The 24,486-nt window shown below is 41.2% G+C and overlaps 1 protein-coding gene and 1 long non-coding RNA gene across 3 annotated transcripts; one reads left to right on the top strand and one right to left on the bottom strand.

The window, feature by feature from the left end:
- Positions 1–273: 273 nt before the first annotated feature.
- tfr2 (transferrin receptor 2) lies at positions 274–20,112 on the top strand. Of its 2 annotated transcripts, none has more exons than XM_060937848.1 (18): positions 274–315; positions 6,988–7,036; positions 7,222–7,429; positions 7,515–7,701; positions 12,068–12,208; positions 12,288–12,396; positions 12,495–12,737; positions 12,974–13,113; positions 13,227–13,408; positions 13,747–13,866; positions 13,990–14,072; positions 14,153–14,216; positions 14,394–14,461; positions 14,855–14,925; positions 15,325–15,409; positions 15,610–15,837; positions 16,845–16,985; positions 17,135–20,112. In XM_060937848.1, the coding sequence occupies exons 2-18, from the start codon at positions 7,004–7,006 to the stop codon at positions 17,375–17,377; spliced, it is 2,346 nt and encodes a 781-aa protein (XP_060793831.1). In that variant the 5' UTR covers positions 274–315; positions 6,988–7,003; the 3' UTR covers positions 17,378–20,112. The 2 variants fall into 2 exon arrangements, with proteins under 2 accessions (XP_060793831.1, XP_060793832.1); XM_060937849.1 differs by lacking the exon at positions 274–315 and adding an exon at positions 326–364.
- Positions 20,113–23,196: 3,084 nt separating this feature from the next.
- LOC132896138 (uncharacterized) lies at positions 23,197–23,899 on the bottom strand. The gene is made up of 2 exons (XR_009655943.1): positions 23,776–23,899; positions 23,197–23,609 (listed from the first exon to the last, which is right to left on the bottom strand). It is a non-coding gene; the product is annotated as an uncharacterized LOC132896138 (long non-coding RNA).
- Positions 23,900–24,486: the final 587 nt, after the last annotated feature.

Genomic DNA, 24,486 nt, shown 5'->3' with positions numbered 1-24,486 from the left:
CAAGTCCTAAGGACCGAGAATTGAGTTTGTGTGTGTGTAGCTGTGTTTGTGTGTTGGCCATATAGAATAAAAATATACATTTTTAAAATTTATTATATTTCTTTATTATTTTCTAGCTGATACATGAATAGATTATTAACAATCTATTAATATCATAATACAGTGTACTATATTATATTCACTGTAATATAATAGATAATCTAATCCCCACCCCCTTATTACTCCTGTGCCATGGCCATATGAAAGGGGGTGGGGTTTAAATGTAGTCAGTTAGGAGATACACACACGTGTGCACACACATTGCTGTTAGAGAGCGTGAGTATCTTCTTACTGGTTTACTGCTTGGATTGTCTAAGAAATTTAAGTGAGTTTTGTTGGAAATTGAAGTGTGTGTGTGTGTGTGAGAGAGAGAGAGAGAGAGAGAGAGAAAATATCTCCATCATGCTAAGAATCCATGGCAAGTTCGTCATGAACTATACTTGAAAAAGTGAATGTTTCTGTAGATGTTGAAGTTAATGTTGAATGTTGAAGGTGAAGTGTTCTTTAACTTCAGTAGAATATGACTCAGTGCAAATATGTCACAATAATTGTGTGTGTGTGTGTGTGTGTGTGTGTGTGTGTGTCTGAGTAAAACGTCAGGGTGCCTCATGACTGGTTTGTTTGTTCTGAGTTCATGATTGATTTATGTAAAATTGAGTGCATATGTTTTCACCCCCTGGGGTTTTGTGCTTGGAAATGAAAATAAAGCAGATTGCTAGTTTACAATTTACCTATAAAATAGAAAGAAAACTTCATTTAAACATTTTATCACTTATATTGTACTACAGCATAATTGTAACAGCATACTGAAATGCACATGAAATATGAAATTGAGATTTTCTAACTCCTCAGTCAATGAGTCTCACTCAGCATTTTAACAGGAAGCTCAAAAGTTTGCATTCCCTGAGTTTACTTCTTTTATTTTGTACCTCATCTCGGAGTCTAATGTCTGCAAAGAGATTAGAGGACATTTTAAAGGTAAAAGTTGAACACACAGTATTAGAGAGGTGAGTGCACACATTTTAAACTGATATTATTTGGATCCTAACATAAGTTATTTGATTATTTCTGTTACCTGTGATAATAAAGGAACATTACACCCTGACTTTAAAACTCAACTCATGATGACTTGAAGTTTTATTTAAGCCATGACCAGATTAAACAGAGTCAAACTCTGGAGCAGTTGAGTTAAAAGTCAAGAGGTTGTACACGCGCTAGCTTTACAACAGATAGACATCAAAACACAACCAACATGTGGAGGAAAAATAATGAGGTAGTCACAAAAATTTGAATTGAAACTGCAGGAAGCGTTCTTAGAGAAATAAAAACATTTATATCACTTTCAGTAAAATGCATAGTTGATTTCATCATTCTGAGGGGATGCAAACCTTTTCTCTCTACTCATGTTTATTATTTTCACATTTTGGAGAAATCATACATGTGTTTCTGCTCTCTACTGGTAGCGAGATACACACAGTGTGAATTAGAGCTGTTATAGTTTCTCTCTATGAGTTGGATTCATAATAGAGTTTTCTTAAAGTAACTCATTAAACTCAAAGGAAATGTTTATGATGACTTAGATTTCTGGTTTAATTTGTTATAACTGGATCATTAGGGATTTAACTTTCTAAAGATATGTTCAGGATTAATATCTGTGTGTGTGTGTGTGTGTGTGTGTGTGTGTGTGTAGCACATGCCTGGTGTTGTTTGTCTTTTTTGGAGTGTGTATCTGGTATCTGATGTGTGTTTGCTGGAAATTACTGTGTGATCTGTGGCCTTGGCCTGTGTGTGTGTGTGTGTGTGTGTGTGTGTGTGAGACAGGGATCGATTCTGTGTTAAGCAGAGCATTCTGGTGGAATTCCCATTTAATGATTTAGTTGTAGTAGTTACAAACCAGTGCGCCCTTCATGGTTGCTAATTGGAAAATGTGCATTTCTTTTAGTTTATTGAAATACAGTTAGACTTCCAAGATATCAGGAATGGAATGTGAGTAAAAAACAGCAGAGGAATTTTGCTCTGAGCCTTTCAGTCTGTAGACGTGATCTGAATTAAAAACTGCAGTGTGTAAACAAAAGCATCAAAAATGAATTGAGGGTGCACAAACTTTTGCACTCTGCCTCGTTTAAGTCTAACAGTAATAAACTTATTAAAATGTGTGTAATAGTTGATATGGTGGAGTTTCTGGTGTCAGCACTTTCTAATAGAGGTAAAGTTGTAACTGTTTTCTGACAGCTTCAGGATGGAGGAGTTTATGTTTTGTGGTTTCTCAGTAACAGGACATGCTGCATTTTTGTTTTGTCTTTTTAACTTCAATGGAGAGAAAAAAAGAGGCTAGTGAAGGAAAGACTGTTTATCGCTGCTAAAACACAATGGTACTTTCAGAACAAAAACAGTGAGAGCATCAAATTGTCTGCAAGTCTTTCATTTTCTATATTAGCCAGCATCTCTCAGTACCCAGCAGCAGTGTGACTGTTGGCGGTGTGTCTTGGGTGGCAGGGGTATCAGAATAAAGTTGAAGTACAGGCAACTTTATGATAATGAGCTATGATGCGGTTCGGCAGAAACCAGTTGGAATTTAGAAATGCTCCGCTCAAGGGAGTACTAGAGAACTCAGTCATCTAAATGTTGGTTGCATTCAAACCATTCCCTGATGGATGAAACTTTAATAATTGTGGTGGCAGGTTTCACCATTATTTATGATGTGTCCCTGTTTGCAACACTATTTAAAGACAACATTTGCTCTCCAGAATGCTTGTATTTAAGCAGGAATTCAATTCATTGGCTTAAAACAAGACCGATTTGACCAATTACAGTAATAAGCTACTAAACTTTGACCAGGACTACAGTTACTTTAATGTAGGCCACACACAAAATAATGTTAATGTTAATTAAAGACAAAGACTTGTAAACATCTCATCTCATTATCTCTAGCCGCTTTATCCTTCTACAGGGTCGCAGGCAAGCTGGAGCCTATCCCAGCTGACTACAGGCGAAAGGCGGGGTACACCCTGGACAAGTCGCCAGGTCATCACAGGGCTGACACATAGACACAGACAACCATTCACACTCACATTCACACCTACGGTCAATTTAGAGTCACCAGTTAACCTAAACTGCATGTCTTTGGACTGTGGGGGAAACCGGAGCACCCAGAGGAAACCCATACGGACACGGGGAGAACATGCAAACTCCGCACAGAAAGGCCCTCGCCGGCCACGGGGCTCGAACCCAGACCTTCTTGCTGTGAGGCGACAGCGCTAACCACTACACCACCGTGCCGCCGTCCTATAAAATACATGTTGAAATATGACTTAGCATTTAACATCAATACAAAAATGACACCAGACAAACTGCTTTTAATTAGTTTGTCATTAGTTTATTTTTTACCAAACATGTAATCATAATTATTCATTATTTTCCTTCATTGATCGATTTCTTACCTTCACATTTGAAAAGATTTAATGAGGTTATCTAGTCAGTCAGCACAAAGATAATGGTTGATATGGTATGTCTGTTTGCTTTGTGGTCCTTTTAAATAAAGTTTGCATGACTAAGCATTCTGAACGAACTTGTAGCTCTTTATTTCATCTACACTACTGTTCAAAAGTTTGGGGTCACCCAGACAATTTTGTGTTTTCCATGAAAAGTCACACTTTTATTTACCATCATAAGTTGTAAAATGAATAGAAAATATAGTCAAGACATTTTTCTGGCCATTTTGAGCATTTAATCGACCCCACAAATGTGATGCTCCAGAAACTCAATCTGCTCAAAGGAAGGTCAGTTTTATAGCTTCTCTAAAGAGCTAAACTGTTTTCAGCTGTGCTAACATGATTGTACAAGGGTTTTCTAATCATCCATTAGCCTTCTGAGGCAATGAGCAAACACATTGTACCATTAGAACACTGGAGTGATAGTTGCTGGAAATGGGCCTCTATACACCTATGGAGATATTGCACCAAAAACCACACATTTGCAGCTAGAAATTAAGAATAGTCATTTACCACATTAGCAATGTCTCATCTCATCTCATTATCTCTAGCCGCTTTATCCTTCTACAGGGTCGCAGGCAAGCTGGAGCCTATCCCAGCTGACTACGGGCGAAAGGCGGGGTACACCCTGGACAAGTCGCCAGGTCATCACAGGGCTGACACATAGACACAGACAACCATTCACACTCACATTCACACCTACGGTCAATTTAGAGCCACCAGTTAACCTAACCTGCATGTCTTTGGACTGTGGGGGAAACCGGAGCACCCAGAGGAAACCCACGCGGACACGGGGAGAACATGCAAACTCCACACAGAAAGGCCCTCGCCGGCCCCGGGGCTCGAACCCGGACCTTCTTGCTGTGAGGCGACAGCGCTAACCACTACACCACCGTGCCACCCACATTAGCAATGTATAGAGTGTATTTCTGATTAGTTTAAAGTGATCTTCACTGAAAAGAACAGTGCTTTTCTTTCAAAAATAAAGAAATTTCAAAGTGACCCCAAACTTTTGAATGGTAGTGTATATCACAGTGGGTTCACGAACTTCAACAGCATCATTGATAGGGCAGCCAGAGGGGAATTTTGATGCTCTCGCCACATTTGGTCTGAACATACCATGAGTGACAGGAACTACTTTTCTTCACTGATGTTCCACAACATTAAAAGGAAAAAAGTGTAAAGTGGCATTATTTACGAAAGAATTGCAATTGTTAGTAAATTGTTGTAGCATAAGTGGAATAATAAAAATTTATATATATATATATATATATATATATATATATATACAGTATATATATATATACACACAACCCCGAGTCCAAAAAAGTTGGGACAAAGTACAAATTGTAAATAAAAACGGAATGCAATGATGTGGAAGTTTCAAAATTTCGTATTTTATTCAGAATAGAACATAGATGACATATCACATGTTTAAACTGAGAAAATGTATCATTTAAAGAGAAAAATTAGGTGATTTTAAATTTCATGACAACAACACATCTCAAAAAAGTTGGGACAAGGCCATGTTTACCACTGTGAGACATCCCCTTTACTCTTTATAACAGTCTGTAAACGTCTGGGGACTGAGGAGACAAGTTGTTCAAGTTCAGGGATAGGAATGTTAACCCATTCTTGTCTAATGTAGGATTCTAGTTGCTCAACTGTCTTAGGTCTTTTTTGTTGTATCTTCTGTTTTATGATGCGCCAAATGTTTTCTATGGGTGAAAGATCTGGACTGCAGTCTGGCCAGTTCAGTACCCGGACCCTTCTTCTACGCAGCCATGATGCTGTAATTGATGCAGTATGTGGTTTGGCATTGTCATGTTGGAAAATGCAAGGTCTTCCCTGAAAGAGACGTCGTCTGGATGGGAGCCTATGTTGCTCTAGAACCTGGATATACCTTTCAGCATTGATGGTGTCTTTCCAGATGTGTAAGCTGCCCATGCCACACACACTAATGCAACCCCATACCATCAGAGATGCAGGCTTCTGAACTGAGCGCTGATAACAACTTGGGTCATCCTTCTGCTCTTTAGTCCGAATGACATGGCGTCCCTGATTTCCATAAAAAACTTCAAATTTTGATTCGTCTGACCACAGAGCAGTTTTCCACTTTGCCTCAATCCATTTTAAATGAGCCTTGGCCCAGAGAAGATGTCTGCGCTTCTGGATCATGTTTAGATACGGCTTCTTCTTTGAACTATAGAGTTTTAGCTGGCAACGGCGGATGGCACGGTGAATTGTGTTCACAGATAATGTTCTCTGGAAATATTCCTGAGCCCATTTTGTGATTTCCAATACAGAAGCATGCCTGTATGTGATGCAGTGCCGTCTAAGGGCCTGAAGATCACGGGCACCCAGTATGGTTTTCTGGCCTTGACCCTTACGCACAGAGATTCTTCCAGATTCTCTGAATCTTTTGATGATATTATGCACTGTAGATGATGATATGTTCAAACTCTTTGCAATTTTACACTGTCAAACTCCTTTCTGATATTGCTCCACCATTTGTCGGCGCAGAATTAGGGGGATTGGTGATCCTCTTCCCATCTTTACTTCTGAGAGCCGCTGCCACTCCAAGATGCTCTTTTTATACCCAGTCATGTTAATGACCTATTGACAATTGACCTAATGAGTTGCAATTTGGTCCTCCAGCTGTTCCTTTTTTGTACCTTTAACTTTTCCAGCCTCTTATTGCCCCTGTCCCAACTTTTTTGAGATGTGTTGCTGTCATGAAATTTCAAATGAGCCAATATTTGGCATGACATTTCAAAATGTCTCACTTTCGACATTTGATATGTTGTCTATGTTCTATTGTGAATACAATACCAGTTTTTGAGATTTGTAAATTATTGCATTCTGTTTTTATTTACAATTTGTACTTTGTCCCAACTTTTTTGGAATCGGGGTTGTGTGTATATATATATATTCTCATGCAGGGTGCCAATAATTATGGAGTGCACTGAAGCACATGCCATCTGTTTAAATAAAAGCCTGTGTCAATTACATCACAATGATTCATGTGTGTTAGATTGAGAAAATACCATCGTGACCAATAGCTTGTGTGTGTGTGAGAGAGAGAGAGGGAGAGAGGGTGCGGCAGTTTGTCTGTCTCTTATCTCTTGCTCTCCCCTTTCCTGTGTCTCCTGGAAGTGACAGATAGAGACAGAAGGATAGGGACAGGAGTGTGTAAGACATGGTCATGATGTAGTCATCTGTGTGACTCTCTACACAGATGCTATTGCATAAGTCCTAATAATCTGTTGCAGTGCACTCTGGGAATTTGGTGAATTGGGTGTGTCCATACCCACAGTGGACCGATGATGTTTATGTGGTGTTTATATGTAGCTTGATGTTTCTTACTCTGATCAATCCTAACTCACTCTGTGTGTGTGTGTGTGTGTGTGTGTGTGTGTGTGTGTGTGTGTGTGTGTGTGTGTGTGTGTGTGTACAGTTCATAGAGAAGTTTGATGTCTGATCCTGTGCGAAGGCTGCTAACCATGGTGAGAGTACAACACACACATACTGACTTGATATTGTCCTCCATTACCACAGTGTTCCAATCAAAAAGTAGTTTCCTAAGTTGGCAGCATGTTGAGGATCTTTTCTCAAATGGAACACAGCTATTAATGAAGTACACTAAGTGTTACTGAGAGTGTGTGAAGTGTACTCGCTCTGTCTTGCTCAGTCCTCAAGAGTCGGGGCCCAGGTGGAAGAAGTGGGTGGTATCAAGGGCTCTGTATCTCAAGTGGAGCTGAAGCTCGTCCAGTCAGGGTCAGAGACAGGCACAGAGGCGGGCCTTAATAATGTCAGAGGTTTGAAGCTACGAGAACGGCTCAGCCGAAGGAAAGCTATAGTATATCTGACATTAACAGTATTGCTGATATTTACTACAGGTACAGTCTCACTCACACACACACACACACACACACACACACACACAGTTTAGCGAATGGTGTTTGTGTGTGTGTGGTTCCATAGCATTCCTGCTGGGATATGTGTCGGCTCGTCGAATGTGCCCTCTCTGTGTGGACGAGGGGGAGCTGGTGTTAGTCGATGACACGGCCGGCCCAGACCATTCTCCAAACACAGGGAAAATGTACCTGGGGGAGCTGAAAGACATGCTGAAGAAATATTTGCAGGAGGAGAAGATCGAAGACACTGTCCAGTCAGCGCACACACACACACACACACACGCACGTATATGTACAGTACCAGTCAGAAGATTGGACACACCTACCCATTCATAGGTTTTTCTGTATTTTGACTATTTAAAAATACTGAAGACATCAAAAATATGAAATAACATTTGGAACATTATATGGAATTAAACAAAAAAAAGTGTTAAAAAAACAAAATATACTTCATATTTTAGATTGTTGAACATATCCAGCGTTTACCTTGATGATGCTTTACATATTATTGCCATTATCATAACCAGCTTTCAATTAACAGCTGTGCCTCATCAAAAGTTAATTAGTGCAATTTCTTGCCTACTTAATTCATTTGAAATAATCAAACAGTAAATAATAAATAAAAATACAGAAAATAGTCCTATTCCACAACTGTAGTAATCCATATTATGTCAAGAACCGCTCAACTAAGTAAAGAGAAACAACATCCATCATTATTTTAAGACATGAAGTGACTTTTAATGAAAAAAAAATAAAGAAAAAACATTGATTTAGGAGGTGTGCCCAAACTTTTGACTGATACTACACACACACACACACACACACACACACACACACACACACACACACACACACACACACACACACAGACCAGGTGTGGACAGTAAAGTACATTTTTCGAGAATTTGTACTTTACTTGAGTGTTAATGTTTTTTTGGGGGAAAAATTATGACTTTTACTCCACTACATCTCATCTCATTATCTCTAGCCGCTTTATCCTTCTACAGGGTCGCAGGCAAGCTGGAGCCTATCCCAGCTGACTACGGGCGAAAGGCGGGGTACACCCTGGACAAGTCTCCAGGTCATCACAGGGCTGACACATATACACAGACAACCATTCACACTCACATTCACACCTACGCTCAATTTATTGTCACCAGTTAACCTAACCTGCATGTCTTTGGACTGTGGGGGAAACCGGAGCACCCGGAGGAAACCCACGCGGACACGGGGAGAACATGCAAACTCCACACAGAAAGGCCCTCGCCGGCCACGGGGCTCGAACACGGACCTTCTTGCTGTGAGGCGACAGCGCTAACCGCTACACCACCGTGCCGCCCATTCCACTACATTTGAAAGATAAATATTGTACTTTCTATGAAGGTCCCCATTGCTTGTTGCTTTGAAGTATAGCTTTGAAGTCAATGGATTAATTTTCTTTTCTTTTCTAAAATGTGATTGGCCATATGGGGCGGCACGGTGGTGTAATGGTTAGCGCTGTCGCCTCACAGCAAGAAGGTCCTGGGTTTGAGCCCAGTGGCCGGCGAGGGCCTTTCTGTGTAGAGTTTGCATGTTCTCCCCGTGTCCGTGTGGGTTTCCTCCGGGTGCTCCGGTTTCCCCCACAGTCCAAAGACATGCAGGTTAGGATAATTGGTGGCTCTAAATTGACCGTAGGTGTGAATGTGAGTGTGAATGGTCATTTGTCTCTGTGTCAGCCCTGTGATGACCTGGCGACTTGTCCAGGGTGTATCCCGCCTTTCGCCTGTAGTCAGCTGGGATAGGCTCCAGCTTGCCTGCGTCCCTGTAGAACAGGATAAGCAGCTACAGATAGTGGATGGATGGATTGGCCATATGCTGTGTTTGTTACAGGAGAAAACCAATTACAGCAAACTACTCCTATGCCAAAGTTCAAAGTGCTTACTGCGTTTTTTTGACCAGTTTAGTTTGAACTTGGCTGTGGTAATGATGGCTATGGTAGATAAAAAGACGATTCTTCACCAGAGCACCCATGGCCATATATGAAGTCCCCGTTTGAGATTTTTGAAATGAAGAAAGATTTCTATCATTTTAAATGTTAGCTCTGTTTACCGCACACAAACTTCATTACCGCCGACAAAAATTTGCTGTCCAGCCTCACCATGTCAAGGAATGTAAACATTTGTTGGTGGGATCGAGGGTGTTAATTAAAAAATGAAAACGACAATGGCTGTCCTCTTGTCGATTCAGTTGTGTTTCACTAGGAATTTCTATAGGCTTTGTAGGATATTCTACAAGCTTTTTATTTGACAGGTTCTACAAACAAGTCAGTACATCCTGTAGGTTGTTTTAGAGTCATTAGGTTTCGTAAATGCATTGTGGCAACAATAAAACAATGCGTTGACATTAATGAAAATATTAAAAAGTAATTTTGAATACTTAAGTATTTTTAAAACCAAGTACCCCAGTATGTTATCTTAAGTAAGAATTTGACTGAACACCTTTCAACTGTATTGGAATAATATTTGATCAGAAGTATTTATACTTTGACTCAAGTATTGAGTTGTGTACTTTATCTACCTCTGATATATACAGTTGTGGTCAGAGGTTTACATTCACTCATCATGGACATGAATGTCATGGCAATATTGGGCTTTCAATGATTTCTCTCAGCTGTTCTTTTTTTGGAGCAGAAATATTGCACAACATACATTTTTAACAGAAAAACCCAAGAATTTGGTGCACAAGTTTTAATTTAGTTTGGGTTTTCTGACACCAACAGAGAGTCAATACAGAGTTTATACATACAGGGTAAAACTATATACATACAGCACTCTTAATATTTGGTTAAATGTCCCTTAGTAAGTTTCATCTTGACTAGACCTTGATTAGACAGTTCAAATAAATCACTGAAAACCCGATTTCTGACTGCAACTGTACCACTGCATTTCAAAAAATTAAAATATTGTGAAAAAGTTCATTTTTTCATAATTTTATTCAAAAAGGTACATGTTCATATAGTCTATATTCATTACACGTAAAGTGAAATATTTAAAGTCTTTTTTGTTTTAATTTTGATGATTATGGCTTATAGCTCATGAAAATAAGAAATCTGGTATCTGAAATTATTAGAATATTTCCTCAGATCCATCAAAAAAATTATTTACAGTACAGAAATGTCCAACTTCTGAAAATATGTCCAATCTATAAATGCAATACTTGGTTGTGATTCCTTTACCACAAATTACTGCATCAATGTGGTGTGGCATGGAGGCGATCAGCCTGTGGGACTGCTGAGGTGTAATTGAAACCCAGGTTGCTTTGATAGCGGCCTTCAGCTGGTCTGTATTTTTGGGTCGGGTGTTTCTCCTCTTCCTCTTGACAATACCCCATAGATTCTCTATGGGGTTCAGGTCAGGCGAGTTGGTTGGCCAATCAAGCACACTAATATCATGGTCAGCAAACCATTTGATAGTAGTTTTGGCACTGTGGGCAAGGGCTAAGTCCTGCTGGAAAAGGAAATCAGTATCACCATAAAGCTTGTCAGCAGATGGAAGCAGGAAGTGCTCTAAAATCTCCTGGTAGATGGCTGCATTGACTTTGGACTTAATAAAACACAGTGGACCAACATCAGCAGATGACATAGCACCCCAAATCATCACAGACTACGGAAACTTCACACTGGACTTCAAACACCTTGGATTATGTGCCTCTCCACTCTTCCTCCAGACTCTCGGGCCTTGACTTCCAAATGAAATGCAAAATTTATTTTCATCTGAAAAGAGGACTTTGGGCCACTGAGCAACAGTCCATTTCTTTCTCTCCTTAGCCCAGGTAAGACACTTCTGATGTCTGGTTCAGGAGTGACTTAATATTAGTAATGCCACAGTTGTAGCCCCGTTCCTAAAGATGTTTCTGCGTGATGGCTCTTGATGCACTGACACCAGCTTCAGTCCACTCCTTGTGAAGCTCTCCCAAGTTCTTGAATCGACTTTTCTTGACAATCTTCTCAAGGCTGAGGTCACCCCTGTTGCTTGTGCACCTTTTCCAGCCAACATTTTCAGCAATGTGCTTCTGTGGCTTACCCTCCTTTTGGAGGGTGTCGATGATTGTCTTCTGGACAACTGTCAAGTCAGCAGTCTTCCCCATGATTGTGGTTGTGTGTACTGAACTAGACTGAGAGATACGCATTATTTATACTGTTTTACTCAAACTCAAAATTAAATATTCTAATTTTGAGACACTGGATTTCTGGTTTTCATGACCTATAAGCCATAAGGCTTGAAATAGTTCACTTTCCGTGTAATGAATAAAGAATATATGAAAGTTTGCCTTTTTGAATTAAATTACAAAAAAATTAACTTTCTGACAATATTCTAATTTTATATATACGTTTGTGTGTGTGTGTGTGTGTGTGTGTGTGTGTGTGTGTGTGTGTGTGTGTGTACACACTCTTACACACACGCCCTGTGTATTCCCTCATACACAGACGCACTAACGCACACACACACACAGCGACACACACTCAGTAGTTGTAAACACTGTAGTAAATGTTATAATGACAGGTAATCACTATTTAAAGCTGTGGAATAGTGTACTCAGCAGCTCTAGAACTGGACTGATGTGTTCAATGTTTGTGATCAGGCGAGTAAGCAGGACAGCTCATCCTGCAGGGTCCTCAGAGGGACATGCTTTAGCCATGGAGATCCTGCAGAGCTTCCAGGACCTTGACATGGACCACACGTGGACCGACTCCCACTACGCCACACTTCAGTTTCCCTCCAGGTGTGTGTGTGTGTGTGTGTGTGTGTGTGTGTGTGTGTGTGTGTGTTTCTATGTGTAAAATTGTGTTTGTGTGTCTCAGGACACAGAGGAACGCACTGTGGTTGGTTGATGCCGAGGGGGTGGAGCTTGAAGAGATTCTATTAGACCATGCTGATTACTGTGCATACAGTGCCACAGGAACAGCCACGGTAACCACAGCAACACCATGGCAATGGCAACAATATATAGTGTATATAATATATAAATACATATTTTATATGGTGTGTGTGTGTGTGTGTGTGTGTAGGGAGGCATAGTTTATGTAAATTATGCTCGTCAAGATGACTTTGATCAGCTGAAGGAGATGGGTGTGGCTCTGAATGGCTCCATTGCCATAGCAAGGGTCGGAGGAGGTGTGAGTTTCGCTGAGAAGGTGTGGCATGCACAGGAGGCGGGGCATGTGGGTATCCTCATTTACCCAGACCCTGCTGACATTCCACAGGATCCACGGCGACTTGGGCTCCATAGCAGTGCCGCTATCTCTGAACATGTACGGGCAAAGAAAGAAAATAGAAAGAAAGGAAATAGTTACAGAAGAAATTAATTTTAAAAAATCTGGTGTCCATAGCAACAGATGAAAGAAAATAAATGATGAGATGAAAGATGAGGAAGTGAATTTCACAGTGTTTTTATTTAATTATGTTTATTACTCATTAATTTTTCTATTAATTAATTAGTAAACAAATTAATTAATGTGTGTGTGTGTGTGTGTGTGTGTGTGTGTAGGTGCACTTGGGATCAGGTGATCCCTTCACTCCTGGTTTCCCTTCCTTTAATCACACCCAGTTCCCGCCTATCCAGTCCTTGGGGCTGCCAGTCATCTTGGCTCAGCCAATCAGTTCCAATGTGGCTTCCAGACTGCTCAGGTAGCTCCTCCCACGCCAGGTTAATCATTTACTCTGCAGGGGTGATGGAGTGATTCCTCTCTCACAAACTGTTTATGTCTGTCATGCCCCACCCCATCCCATTCTTCATCCAGTCAGCTGTCAGGCCTGGACTGTCCGCGGGGGTGGAGTGGGCGTCTCCCGTACGTCCGCTGTGTTCTGGGTCCTGAGTTTTCAACATCAGACGGACGGAAGGTAAAGATGGCCGTCTATAACACCATGAACTCAGTCCTGCTGAACAACATTTTTGCCTCCATTGAGGGCAAAGTTGAGCCTGGTGAGTGTGTGTGTGTGTGTGTGTCTTGTTATTATTAGAATATAATTTATTCTTTGCAACCTTAACCATAATTTCTCTCTTGTTAAAGTGGGCGGAGCTAACTCTTGGGTAATCTTCACCACTCATGAAAGTTAGCAAGCAGAGTGCTAACCTAATGAGTCAGAACTGAGAATTATAGACAGTGGATTGTCAATCAAATTTCCTCATTAGAATATTAGGCCACGCCCATTAAGCCAGTCTCATATCGGTAAGTTCAGCCATTAGAGGTTTTTCATTCTATCTTTCTCTCTCTTTTTCTGTCTCTGTTTCTCTCTCTCTCTCTCTCTCTCTCTCTTTAGATCAGTACATAATAATAGGGGCTCAGAGGGACTCGTGGGGTCCAGGAGCCGTCAAGTCCGGTATAGGAACAGCAATCCTACTGGAACTTGCACGCACATTCAGTACCATGGTGCAGAATGGTACACACACACACACACACACACACACACACACACACACACACACACACACACACACACACACACGTACAATAAAAAGCCTTCTATACATGGTTAAACACAGATATGTCCTTCTCTGTGCAGGGTTTTCTCCCAGACGCAGTTTGCTTTTTGTCAGCTGGGATGCCGGAGAGTTTGGAAACGTGGGCGCCACCGAGTGGCTGGAGGTGAGAAGTGTACATTGTGTTTTTATTGATCAAGGACACATGACCCTGTGTAACACTTCTCTATCCATTAACATTCTTAGGGTTACCTGTCCATGCTACACCTGAAGGCTGTGGCCTACTTCAGTCTGGACCAGGCAGTCATGGGTAATCCTCTCTCTCTCTCTCTCTCTCTCTCTCTCTCTCTCTCTCTCTCTCTCTTTCTCTCTCTCAACCTATCAGCTTCTAACTGCACACATCTCATCTACATCATATGTTGAACATATGTGTGTGTGTGTGTGTGTGTGTGTGTGTGTGTGTGTGTGTGTGTGTGTGTGTGTGCAGGTGATGATACTTTCTCTGTGTACATGAGTCCCTTGCTTGCTGACCTCATCGAAGTAGCCATTAAACAAGTTTGTGTGTCTTACTCTTTTGTGTGCGTGTGTGTTAACATTAAGTATACTAGTGTTTGTGTAACTGATGAGACACAGCATGTCTGGCTTTGGCACTGTGCAGTATTATAACAGGATAATCCAAAAAACCATCCAGATTTGTGATTTTGAAGTTTTCCCCCAAAATTCTGTAAACAAGCTGATTTTAGGGGTGAGCTTCTCTCTGTTTTTCTGCATGTGTTATGACTTAATGACTCATGTAGTGTTTGTCCAGCTGTAGATGAATTATGTAGTATGTTAATCTGGGTCACAGCACCAATCTGAGAAAAATTAAATAAATGGAGCTTTGACATAGAAATAAGATAAAACCTTATAACAATCAATGATGATGATGATTTGTGTGTGGGCGCGCAGGTTGAACACCCGAAGCATGTGGGTCAGTCCATCATGTCTGTGGCTGAGGGTCAGGGTGGTTGGAAGAGGAGGTCAGCATGAATTTTATTCTCCGCAGAAACTAAAATCTGTTTTTTATATGGAAAGATAATATAATTAACATAGTGACTTCATATAAAATATCATTCAATAACAGAGAAAAACACAGACGTGCCATCACTTTTACCATCATCAGTAAATCTACATTCCATGAATACGCAAATTGAAAACATGCCCAAGACTCACTTCATTATCTGAAAAAAACTGGGTTTGAATAACCTTCATTTGCATATTAAAACATGATTGGCTTATTTACTTAATTAAACACTAACTCAAAATTTAAAATAAACTTTCCAGCTATTTTTTAAGGAACGGATTAAAAATACTGCAGGTATATATGTGTGTGTGTGTGTGTGTGTGTGTGTGTGTGTGTGTGTGTGTGTGTGTTACAGAGTGAAGCCATTGAATCTGAACAGTGGTGCTTATAGTTTCACAGCCTTCGGTGGTGTTCCTGCCATGGAGTTGCGCTTTCATGAGGTGTCTCACACTCACACACACACACACACAAGTACAGCATGATTTAATTTTACAAAACATTCCTAGTATTATTTATTGTGTGTATTGTATATATAATTTGTGTTATTTATATGTCCTAATATGTAATGTGTAGTGTGTGTGTGTGTGTGTGTGTGTGTGTGTGTGTGTGTGTGTGTTTGTGTGTTTTGTATCTGTATCAGGAGGGCCATGTGTACCCATTTGTGAACACACATATGGACAGTGTGTTGCGTCTGCAGGAGCGTCTACAGGGCCGTGTGTCTGTGGTGGGCCAGACCGTGGCTGAGCTGGTGGGCCTGATGGTGCTGAGACTCGCTCATGATCACATCATTGCGCTAGACATTACACACTACAGCACAACCACCCTCAAACTCAGTGCCCTCCTCACACAGCTGTCTGCAGAGCTACAGGTACACACACGTGTAATAAGTGGTGTTATAACAATGCAATAACAGTGTAATAACATGTGTAATAACTGTATAACACGTGTACCAAGCAGTGTAATAACAGGTGTAATAATTGTTACCCACCCAGCATGGCATTGATGTCACTGCCCCAACACACAACCATCAGTAAATCAGATTTTTTTACTTCAACGTTATTACACAACACACTGACGATGAAACTGAACTTAAGAAGCAAAAGAACAGCTCTCTCCCTCTCTCTCTGTCTCTCTTTTTCTCTTTCTCTGTCCCTCTCTCTTGCTCTCTTGGTGTGTATGTATATGTGTGTGTGTGTGTGTGTGTGTGTGTATGTGAGAAGATGATGATGATGATGAACAGGTGACAATCTGCTGCTGCTCCATTTCAGAGCTAATCACATGTGTGATGACGACTTGTGCTCCCATGTAAATACACTGTGTATCATTATTGTTGGTATTAATTCAGGAGATTTTACATGAATAAATAAACATAAATAAGCCTTGTACTGTGAATGTAGCTTGAAGTCCATGGCTACAACACTGGGGATGAACAGAAGAGGGCAGCACATCAACAAATCAGTACAGCACTTAGGTACAGTGTGTACATTCACCTTGAAGGGGCTGGGGAGAGGTGAAAGCCATTAACAGGAAGAAGAATTTCAAATTAGCAATGAGTCACGTTATTGGTCGCATATGAAGCAGGAAACTTTTACATCCAATCACAATAACTATGTCAACAAATAAATCAGACAATGCACAGGCAATTTAGTGATATTCCTGCCAGTTGTGGTCTTGAATGGTCTTGAAATATAATCCCGTGTTCTCTATGTCTGAGATCGAGACAAGACTGAGACCTTCAAAAAGTGATCTTGAGACCGGTCTCAAGTACTGCAACACTGCATATCTGCAATCCTATCCAGAATTTCAGAATTACACAACAATAGCTTACAGTGATTCTCACATGTACAGTAATGTATTATTCTGTGTGTGTATCAGGCATGTGGTCTGTCCCCTCAGTGGGTGTACAGTGCAAGAGGAGATTACAGTCGAGCAGCAAAAACACTGCAGGAGGCCATTAAGAATACAGACATACAGGATGAGAGGATGACACGCCTCTATAATGCACGCCTTATGAGGGTACACACACACACACACACACACACACACACACACACACACACACACACACACACAGGGCGACAGCATGGCCTGCCTGTGTTATACAGACCTCAAGATGGTATGATCACTCAGTTCACACACTCAGTTTGTTTTGTGTGTGTGTAAAGGTGGAGTACTACTTCCTGTCTCAATACGTGTCAGTGGTGGAGACTCCTTTCCGTCATGTGCTTCATGGTCGTGGTGAACACACTCTGAGTGCACTCACTGAGCATCTCTCCAGGCTCCGTTCTCATCCTCACCTGTTCCAAGAGGCTCGTTTCCGCCGTCAGCTTGCACTTTTCACCTGGACATTGCAGGGAGCAGCCAATGCGCTGAGTGGTGATGTCTGGAACATAGACAACCCATTCTAGAAACTTAAACACCTTGCCCAGCCATTCAGAACTCCCTAAGACTGTTCACAGTATATTCTAGAACCTGCAAAATCCCTTTTAAAAATTCATATTGCTTGAAAACATGTAGAACCTTCACAAGCCATTTGGACTATTCAGATCCCTACTGTAATTTATATCGAACTGTAAAACATTTACAATCCAATCTAAAAGCTTTGCAACCTCTCAACATTGTTCAAAACCCATTCTAGAAAATTTCAAAACTTTTTGAAACATCTGCCTAACTCTTTCTGGAAGCTGCACAATCAGAACCTTTCTTTCCAGAACCTTCTGTATTTACAAAAGATTTGCAACACATTTTGGGGCACTTACATCCACAGGAACATATACAATGGTCAGATACCATAGAACCTTCACTACCCATTCTAGGACTTAAACATCCTGTTAGAACCATTGATAACCCATTAAACAGCGGATATAAAAAATCTAAACACTCATGTTAAAATGGCAGGTTTTTGTGAAATAAAAAAATGAAACAGTTAAAACAAAGTGAAAACAATTAAAATCTTTTTATGAAAAAAGAAAAAACAAAATGCATACAATAATATAGTTGCATAAGTGTGCTTACCCCATACTAATACTTTGTAGAAGCACCTTTTGGTTTTATTACACCACTCAGTCTTTTTGAGTAAAAGTCTATCAGCATGGCACATCTGGACTTGGTAATATTTTCCCACTATTTCTTGCAAAAACATTTGAGATCCGTCAAATTGTGAGGGCATCTCCTGGTTACAGCTCACTTCAGGTCACTCCACAGATTTTTAGTTGGATTCAGGTCTGGGCTCTGGCTAGGTCTTTCAAAAACTTTGATCTTCTTTTATTAAGCCAATCCTTTGTTGATTTGGATGTGTGTTTTGGCTTATTGTCATGCTGAAAGGGGAAATTCCTTTCCATCTTCAGCTTACCAGCAGATATCTGAATGTTTTGCACTAAAATCGACTGATATTTGTAGCTATTCATGATTCCCTCCACCTTGATAAAAGCCCCAGTTCTGGCTGAACAAAAACAGCCCTAAAGCATAACACTGCCACCACCATGCTTCACCTCGGGTTATGGTGTTCTTTTAGTGATGTGCTATTTTTTTGCGCCAAGCAAACCTTTTAGGATTATGGAATTATTATGCCTTTTGGAACTGGTCTCATCAGACCATATAACATTTTGCCACATGGTTTGAGGTGATATAGTTGGGCTTGGATGTTTTTGTGTGAGAAAGGGCTTTTGTCTAGCCACATAGCGCAGGCATGTGAAGAATACTAGAGATTGTTGTCACATGCAGAGAGTAATCAGTACTTGCCAGATAAGTGTGCATCTCCTTTAATGTTGTTGTAGGTCTCTTGGCAGCTTTTCTAGTAAGTTTTAGTCTTGCTTTTTTGTAAATTCCAGAGGTGCATCCTGTTCTTGGTAATGTCACTGTGTTGCCCTGTTTTCTCCACTTGTTGACGATAGCCTTAATGGTGTTCCATGGTACAGCTAATGTTTTAGAAATTATTTTGGAGACCATACAGGCTTTGTAAACTCTTTGCAGGCCCTGGCTTCAGCAGTCAGATGAAACCAAGAAGCTGTTGAGAAAATCAATATAGAAACAGCTGATCTTTATTTGGGGTCAATCAGAATAATTGTATTGATAACAGCTGTATGATAATCACTTTTGAACATGAGATTGAATTTGATTGGTTCATTCTGAACACAGCCACACACCCAAAGTGTGTACACTTTTTATTACAACTTTTTGTATTTTTCCTATTTTTTAAAAAATGTTTTCAATTTAATTTTTATACAATGTAATTTCACATTGACTGTTGAAAATATTCTGGCATGATTTATCTTAGTTTCGTTTTGGGTTTTTTTGTTTGTTTGTTTGTTTGTTTTTAGTTTTTTGTTTTACTTCACAAAACATTGTCATTTTTATATCCACTGGAGGACACTTACTACATCCCAAGAATATTCACAACCCCTTGAGTTCATTTACAATGCATTCTAGATCCACTGAACATTCTAGAACTGGGACGACTCACCAACTCCTAGACTATTCTCAGACCATTCTAGAACCTTCACAACCCTGTTCTAGTATCCTCACAGTTGCTTCTACAAAATTTCACAGCAGGTTCTGAAAAATTCACATCCCATTGAAGCACATCTGACACTTTCAAAACCTGGTCCAGAAATGCAAGAACCACTGAGACAGTCAATTACAGAAGCTACGATCACCTTTTCCAGACTACTTCAAAAGTTCACAAACTCTACAAAAACTTTTGTATGTGTATGTGTGTGTTTCTGTCTGATAGTCACCTTCATTAAGTAATGATTAATAGGCATTTATGATTACATTGTAATTGTTTTTATTACTGAGTGATAATGTTGTTAATAGAAGCAGTAATTATCGAGAGCAGCGTCTCTCATAATTATGACAGTCATACTGTCATCCAGTTAAAAAGCAGCATCTGCTATCAATTGTCCCTGTGGTGTCATAGCCACACCCCTGGAGTATGACATCCCTGGGATCCGTTTTGCCAGTGATAATGGAGATCAAACCCAACCAGTGTGACATCACTTCTCCTGTAGCTCTGATGTCAGACGCATTGTAACTCTGTGTAACTCCCTCAGAGAAGGCATGTGGTGTATCTGTTGATGTTCATGCTCTGTATTTGTGATATTATTGATCATGAGGATGATGACACAGAGGGCTGGTGAGACAAGCTCCAATAAATTAGTTTAATTTCAACAACAAAGAATTGTTTTTTCTTTTACATTTCATCCAAATCAGCTTATAAAAATATAAAAACACTGAGCAGTAGAGGTTCAAAGCAGTGAACACACACAGGCACACACAAGTGAGCAATGAGCACACACGCATACCCAGAGCAGCGTGCAGCTATGCTACAGCACCCAGGGAGCAGTTGGGGGTCTCTCTCTCTCTCTCTCTCTCTCTCTCTCTCTCTCTCTCTCTCTCTCTCTCTCTCTCTCTCAGTGGAGATGTTTAACATTTCACAACTTGTGTATCAAAGTGTATAAAACATGAATTTACACATTTTACACCATGACACTGTTGAATTCTGGATTCTGATTGGTCTGAATGTGTTGATTAATTTTCATTATACAGTGTGGTTAAATGCCCGAACCTGATTGGTCAGACGATGTGCAATATTTCTGTATAACAGCACTAGCTTTGGCTGTAACATATATGACAGGTTGAGTAATGCGTTTGTTCGTTGGCAGCAAGGTGGTGTAGCGGTTAGCACTGTCGCCCCACAGCAAGAAGGTTCTGGGTTCAAGCCCAGTGGCTGACAGGGGCCCTTCTGTGTGGAGTTTGCATGTTCTCCCCATGTCTGTATGGGTTTCCTCTGGGTGCCCTGGTTTCCCCCACAGTCTAAAGAAATGCAGGTTATGGTTAACATGGGGCAGCCATGGCCTGAGGTTGGGCTGAAATGCCCTTGAGCAAGGCACCTAACCCCCTACTGCTCCCTGGGTGCTGTAGCATAGCTTCACACTGCTTGTATGCGTGTATGCTCATTGCTCACTTGTGTGTGCCTGTGTGTGTTCACTGCTTCAGATGGGTTAAATGCAGAGGAGGAATTTCACTGTGTGCTTAAAGGTCATAAGCAATGGTCGGAGGTGAAACGTAGAATATCAACTTTATTGTCTAGAAGAACGACCCAAAAAGCGAATTCAATCTTCCTAGTGTCTAATTTGCACCCTAAAATTGAATAAAACGGTTAAAATATACTGTTTTGCTCAAGTTCCGAAGGTTTGTTTACATCTCACTTATGCGCACTTTTACCGCCAGGGGGCCGTCGTCGTGACGTCATTCAAGGCAAACAGACTGGGAGCAGTTCTGTGTTTACTTGCAAACTGAGCACACGTGTACAGACTTTGGTCATGAGAGGTTGTGTAAAATGTCTGAAAGCGATCGCGATTTTGAAGTAGGAACTCTCCAAATCAAATATCAAGAGGTGAAACCATATATGTATGAACTTATGGCCGTTGCAAAGCAATCGGTGAATGTGGCTCACTGGTTTGACCCTGCAGCCTCGGAATTGGACAGCGACTCGGCCGACTCTGATCACGGTGACCCCGGACCTCAACAAGACTCGCGCCCAAACGATTTATCCTGGTAGTTATGATAAATTCCTACTTTCATTGTAATACTAAATAAGAGCCCTTTTGAAGAATAATTAAACCGCCCTCCCTAGTGGATATAGGGAACGATTATTTGACATTATGCCGGTAGGCCACATTAGCCTGCCATCCGCGGCATTATACTATTTATAGCCTACTCTAAGCGAGGAAATATCTCTTTGTCTCATTTCCACAATGATTGTACAGGATCCATCAGGATTCTTGACTTGTCAATTGCAAGCAAAGGTAAAAATGTTTACCTCCAATCTTGTAGGCGGCACAGTGGTGTAGTGGTTAGCGCTGTCACCTCACAGCAAGAGGGTCCGGGTTCGAGCCCCGTGGCCGGCAAGGGCCTTTCTGTGCGGAGTTTGCATGTTCTCCCCATGTCTGCGTGGGTTTCCTCCGGGTGCTCCGGTTTCCCCCACAGTCCAAAGACATGCAGTTAGGTTAACTGGTTACTCTAAATTGACCGTAGGTGTGAATGGTTGTCTGTGTCTATGTGTCAGCCCTGTGATGACCTGGCGACTTGTCCAGGGTGTACCCCGCCTTTCACAGCTGGGATAGGCTCCAGCTTGCCTGCGACCCTGTAGAAAGATAAAGCGGCTAGAGATAATGAGATGAGACCTCCAATCTTTTCCTTTTTGCTTGAGCGTTGCTGGTCTGTTTCTTCTTTGACTGCTTGATTTTGTTTCATGCACACAATCCACTCTCTCTGCCTCGTCTCCTCTTCCTGAAAAAGCCAATCCTCTGGCTTCACATGCACAATCCACTCTCTTTGCCTTGTCTCTGCTTCCGGAAAAAGCCTACCCTCTGGCTTCACGCGCACAATCCACTCTCTCCGCCTCGTCTCCTCTTTCGGAAAAAGCCAACCCACTCGCTCCGCCTTTTCTCCTCTTTCGGAAAAAGCCAACCCACTCGCTCCGCCTCTTCTTCTCTTTCGGAAAAAGCCAACCCACTCACTCCACCTCTTCTCCTTTTTCGGAAAAAGCCAACCCACTCGCGCCACCTCTTCTCCTTTTTCAGAAAAAGCCAACCCACTCGCACCGCCTCTTCTCCTTTTTCGGAGAAAGCCAATCCACTCTCTCTGCCTCTTCTCCTCTCTCGGAAAAAGGTAAAAACTTCTTCCTGAACTGGTCCCGTTGTTACAGTTCACTGCACAACAATAAGGCATGGTTTTTCTTTGGAAATTCCCAAATGCACGTCTGCACTCAAGCCAAACGGCAATGTAAGTAAACGGAAGTGGACTCAACTCAAGCGGTTTGTTTGTCTTGAATGATGTCACGTGCTGAGTGGTCACGAAAATCACCAAACAGAAATTCGCCACGATCCGCACTAACTTATTTTAATTATTACTTATTAACAATACTTCTTGGGACCAGAAGAAAATTACAGAGGGTTTTTTAACATATAAAGTTTCAAATGTGCATAAAATTAAAACCGTTGCCTATGAGCTTTAAGTCTGTGCTTGAGTATATGTGTGTGACAAATAAAGGCTTCTTGGCTTGGATTCTTCTTCTTCTAATACATTATCTGTAGTAACAGCTCATTCACAGGGACTTGTACGGCAGATGCTCCACATGAATGGATTTAAAAAACGTGGAATTGCTGCTATGGTGAATTTTCTGTAAGGAGATCAGTTAAAGATTGAGACAAACTCCACAGCATGAGAGTGTCTTATACATTTATTTCCATATTTCATATGGAGCGTGTCATAATGTGTCAGCTACAGTTTCAAATACAGTGGAGAAAATAAAATGAGGCAAATATAAATATACAGAATAAGTCAACAGTGTCGCCTTTATACATGTGAGTCGGTGGGGTTCTGTTGCTCAGTTCTAATCTCACACACTGTCAGGTGACATTCAGGTGTGTTACATCAGGTGTGTTAATATCAGCTGTCTTACATAAAGACTGTTAAATAAGGTGTATTCAATCAGATGTGTCTCATCACATCTTACACCAACTGTATTAATCAGGTGTGTTACATAAACACTGTTTCATCACGTGTGTTACACCAGCTGTATTAAATCAGATGTCTTACATAAAGACTGTTACATCAGGTGTGTAAGATGGTGACCTGTGGAGAAAGAGATTATGAATAGGGTTAGAAATACACACATGCAAATAACAGAGTGTGAAACTCATGGTGCCAGACAGGACCTGGACCCTGTAAACACACACACACACACACACACACACACACACACACACACACACACACACACACACACACACAAGCTCACCTATTTAGAGTTCTCCTCCTTCTTCTCCTCCATTACCTTCTTCTTCACCTCCATTGCTCTGTCCTTCACCTCCCTCTTCTTCACCTCCTCCTTCTTCACCTCCCTCTTCTTCACCCCCCTCTTCTTCACCCCCCTCTTCTTCACCTCCCTCTCCTTCACCTCCCTCTCCTTCACCTCCCTCTTCATCATCTCCATCACTCTCTTCATCTCCTCTGTCCTCCTCCTCAGCACTGTCTCCTTCTTCACTTCCCTCCTCACTACTTTCATCTCTCTTTTTGCGTTTTCTTTCTCCTCCCTCTCTCTCTGCATCAGTCAGTTCTCCTTCACCTTCTACACCATCCTCTTCTCCTCCTTCTGCTTCTCCTTCATTGTTTTCTTGGTTTCCTTCTTCTCCCTCACCATCTTCTTCTCCTCCACCCTGCTTTCCCTCTTCATTGTTTCCTTCCTCTTCTGCATCCTCTTCTCCTCCTTCTTGTCCTTCTCCTTCTTCTCCTCCATTTCCTCTGTCTCCCTCTCCTTCTCCTCCTTCATCGCTGACATCTTCAGAGTTGACCTGAAAAAGATGACATCCAAATGATGCCAGAACTCAGTGGGTTAGTGGATGGACTAGTTTATATGAAAAAAGATAGCTGGGACAAGAAGACACGTCATCACTAAGTGATGTACTGTATCAGATGTGTGTGTGTGTTACTGTACCCCATCATCCTCTGA

Source organism: Neoarius graeffei, chromosome 13, assembly GCF_027579695.1.
Source record: "Neoarius graeffei isolate fNeoGra1 chromosome 13, fNeoGra1.pri, whole genome shotgun sequence".
NCBI lineage: Eukaryota > Metazoa > Chordata > Actinopteri > Siluriformes > Ariidae > Neoarius > Neoarius graeffei.
The sequence above is the reverse complement of the archived record's forward strand: the minus strand, read 5'-3'. Positions and strand labels throughout refer to the sequence as shown.

Bases quoted from the DNA above. Each gene is read 5' to 3' on its own strand.
- tfr2 (XM_060937848.1), top strand. From the start codon at position 7,004: ATGTCTGATCCTGTGCGAAGGCTGCTAACCATG. The intron at 7,702-12,067 runs GTCAGCGCACAC...GTTTGTGATCAG, and splicing joins AAGATCGAAGACACTGTCCA to GCGAGTAAGCAGGACAGCTC. The intron at 13,114-13,226 runs GTAGCTCCTCCC...TTCTTCATCCAG, and splicing joins GTGGCTTCCAGACTGCTCAG to TCAGCTGTCAGGCCTGGACT.